This window comes from Morone saxatilis, unplaced genomic scaffold, assembly GCF_004916995.1.
Source record: "Morone saxatilis isolate NCDOM2014 unplaced genomic scaffold, NCSU_SB_2.0 Contig24, whole genome shotgun sequence".
NCBI lineage: Eukaryota > Metazoa > Chordata > Actinopteri > Moronidae > Morone > Morone saxatilis.
In genome coordinates, this window is record NW_023339807.1 from 26,790,277 (window position 1) to 26,794,188 (window position 3,912).

The following is a 3,912-nucleotide window of genomic DNA, read 5'->3' on the forward strand; positions in this document are numbered from 1 at the left end:
ATCAAGAAGGCCTCGCGACCCCCCGTAAAGCTTTGGCGACGTTTAAATCCTGATAAACTTATATTGTGCTAAATTTTGACAGTTTTCTGAGCGTTTTCTAACTTTTAGACAAGTCGACCCGTCTAAATTTAGTAGGATTAGTCGCCAGGAACGCCCCTGAACCCCCCTTTGTTCATTCTTCTTCTGTGTTCTCCGACTGTCCAGGTGGGGAGGAGTGCTTCGAGGTGGATCGTCGCTCTGGTGAGATCAGGACCACGGGACGACCTCTGACCCCGAGTAAGGAGTACCTGCTGCGGGTGCAGGCGGTGGACGGGCGTGGTCGGAAAGGCCTGCCGGCTACGGTGGCCATCCTGGCCGGCTACCGGCCGCCGCAGTTCACCAACTCCACCTACAGCCTGAGCGTACCTGAGAACACACCTGTCAGCCAACCGTAAGTCACTGCAGGTTTTTAATGATCAGAAGAAATAGAAAATAGCACCTGGTATTAATAACAACAAATATTAGTTTATTACTCTAACGTTGTCTTATAAAACCATTAACTTTTAAAAACTAGACATGTTTCAATACCATTTGTTGCTCCCCGATACGGATGCTGATATCTGAGCTGCGTATGGGCCGATCCGATACATGTGCGTTAAAAAATGTATAATTTAGTTTTTACCGACGGAAAATTGTATAAAAAGTTCCTAAAAATATCAATAAAACTGATCAAAATGAATCAAAATCTCTAATTTTACACAAACGTCCTGCAGTTATTGTGTTTAATATTTACAGTTTATCAGCTGTTCTCTTCCCCTCTTGTTATGCATTGAATATAATATGAAATATACATAAAATAAGTCATATTGTGTGTTTCCTGCACAGTATTAATATTAATTATTAACAGTACCTCTGCTCCTGGTGATCATCTGTAGATTAATATCATAGTAATAGTAGTTTTATGTATCTGTAGCTCTCTGTTTGTGTCTTTGTCCTCCATATTTACATAATTTACATTCCTCAGATAGCGAGTGTGTGTGCGTGTGTGTGTGTGTGCGTGTGCGTGTGTGTGTGTGTGTGTGAAAAGATGAGCCCTGTAGAGCCAGACAAAAGAAGAAGGAAGGAGGAGGAAGAAGAAAGAGATGGAGGGATGAGGAGGAAGAGGAGGAGGAGAAGAAAAGGATGGAGGGATGAGAGGAAGAGGGGAGGAGGAGGAGAGGGGGATGGATGAAGAGGACCCAGATGTATGAGTGTGGCCTAAGGCTGAGAATTTGAAAGTGTGGCAAATTCAAATATTTATTAAAAGCGAGGTCTGGATAAACATGAAGGGGAGTGTGTGTGTGTGTGTGTGTGTAGGTGGGTGTGTGGTTGTGTGTGTGTGTGTGCGCACGCATGTATGTGTATGAATCCCTCCGGGCTGCTGGTGCACAAGCACATTGTATTAATTATCCAAGTATCCATGCCACCCTGTGTGAGCAGTGTGTGTGTGTCTTCTGCTTCCATTATGTTCCCCTTTATGTGTGTTTATTTCCTCCCAGTGCGTACTTACTCTCTGTGTGTGTGTGTGTGTGTGTGTGTGTTTTTAGTCAAATTGATTACCCAGGGTTTTTGCGACGGTCTCTGAGTTGCAGAATAATCCATGCAGCCTTTGAACGCAGCTCGACCAGTGCCGTCACGCAGCTCTCTTTCCTTTAAAGAGTCTTGAATGTAGAGCAGCTTTCTGCTGACCTGCAGTCACGTTTACACAGCTGACCTGGTGTTTTGAACCAATTAACTGTATATATAATAATAACAGTATTATAATGACTGTATATATAATAACAGTGGGAAGTGTCTTAAAAACCTGCCTTCTGTGTAAATTCCAGCAGGAGGCGCTCCCTTGGTTGCAATAATACACGATCCCATTCACTTTAATGGAGAAATGAGCCTACCTTGTGATTGACAGCTTCATTCTCAGTGAGTCCGTCCAGCTCAACGCACCAAAACTCAGATCAAACTGTCAAACATGCCTGATCAGATCAGATATTTTAGTGAACCATTAAGCTGTAAAAGAGATCCTGTGTGACTAGGCGAGCGCCTAACGGATTGAGTCAAAACTGAGGGGCCAATGAGAGCAGAACATTTTTTAAGGATTCAAAATATTCAAAGTTCTAATTCCAGTTGATTAATGATCCGAGTCCTCGGTCTCTCTCTCTTGTCCGTGCAGAGTCTCAGTGGTTCAGGCCATCTCCTTCCAGAAGAAGAGTCTTTAATCATGTTTGTGAATCCTGGAATCGTTTCAGCACACGGAGAGCGGAGCGCTCAGTCCACCAGGACCGTCGACTACGAGAGTGGACACAAACCTCCACACACCCTGCAGGTCCGCGCCTCCGCAGCCCGACCACCGGCCTCAAGCGGCGTGGCAGAGGTACGAACACATGTAGACATTGGGTTTAACTGCTGCACGCCTTGTTTGTCACAGATCATGTTTTCACTTCCTGCTGATCGGTCAGGAGGATTTTAAAGTGTTTTTATCACATTATGTTTTTGTTGCTGCACGTAACCTATAGTCCAATATCTGACCCAACACTGACAAAAAACTAATTGTTTTTTATTTTCAGGTTTTCATTATCGTATTTTAGATGAAAATAATAAAAAGTTGACTCATCCTGCACTTGGGGCGTCCAATGAAATACCAGTGATTTTATTTATATATTATATATATATACCAGACCGGATTGGAGGGGAATACATTACAGTAGTATTGAACCAGTGGCAAGGGAAACAGAAAAAGATTCCCTAAAACACAACAAAACCCATCAACCGCATATTTCTCGATCAGAATCTACAATCAGCTCTACGTCTTCTCCCTTGAGCTTAAATATCGCAAAGTATTGGAACACACTAACTGCCGTTAGCTCGGGTCCGACTAACCTAACTGACTCATCTCCGGGATACCAGGAGCCAAACCCACCAAGAAAAGCCACCTTCGATACTGTATTCCCCGTCAAAGACGCATGATGCATGTTTAAGTGTTCCATTTCACTGATAAGTTTGGGTTTGTAATTAGTTATTTGAAGCTATAAAAAAGGGGTTTTAACAGCCGTACAAGGCGTCGGACCCCCCCGCCGACGGCTGAACACGGCGCTCCTCTGGTGGGAAACTCATTAATATGAAATGAGAGAAAGCACTGCCGCTGAATCAGACGCTGTGATGCAACAGTTTGCATTTTACTGTTTATGCTGCTTGTGTGTGTTCATTATGCATGCATTTAAAAACCAAACGCGCCGCCACTCGCCTCCCGTTTTCTACCCGCGGGTGGAAAAAAAACTCCAGCGATCAAAGGCTGCGCTTCACAACCATCGGTGACGGATCTGGTTTGCTGATCAGCGTTTTGAGTTTGGTTACACACAAACACACACACCAAACACAGTGCAGCCGAGTCCTTCCCCACAGTTTATACAGCCAGATATCTGTTCCAATTAGCTGCGCTCACCACATGCTACACATGCTCACACACCTAGAGAAATCCATTACTACCTGGCTCTCACTGCCCAGATGGGTTAGGCAGTTGGAGAATAGCTGCTGAGCTACAGCGTCCCCGAAGGCCTCTGCTGCTGTATAGCTTCGGCTGGCTAAATTCACCTCTGAAGACGTCAACATCTTAACTGTAGGCATCTGACATGTTCTGTTGCTTCAGCTTTTACAGACATTTAAAACCGCGCCCAACATGAAACTCAGTCAAGCTTCGTTACGGGCCTCCAGACTCCAACCAACTCTCTTCTTCTCCCTGCAACTTTTCCTGAGCTTCTTTTGTTGCCTCCAGTTGGAAAGGTCGTTTGGATTCATCTGTACACCAGAGGTTACACAAAAAGAATATAAATCCAACGATAGAGCTGAAACTTAATACAAATTGTCAAATTCTCAAAATTAACGTAAATCAAGTCCCGATTA

General features: G+C 44.2%; 1 protein-coding gene across 1 annotated transcript in view; it reads left to right on the forward strand.

Moving 5' to 3' along the window:
• The window catches only part of si:dkey-22o22.2 (neural-cadherin), a 43,358-nt gene that overhangs the window by 2,026 nt on the left and 37,420 nt on the right, over positions 1–3,912 (forward strand). The window contains exons 2-4 of the mRNA XM_035673225.1: positions 205–430; positions 2,186–2,223; positions 2,262–2,386. Coding sequence (XP_035529118.1) covers positions 205–430; positions 2,186–2,223; positions 2,262–2,386 — 389 coding nt within the window. The remainder of the gene's footprint in view (positions 1–204; positions 431–2,185; positions 2,224–2,261; positions 2,387–3,912) is intronic.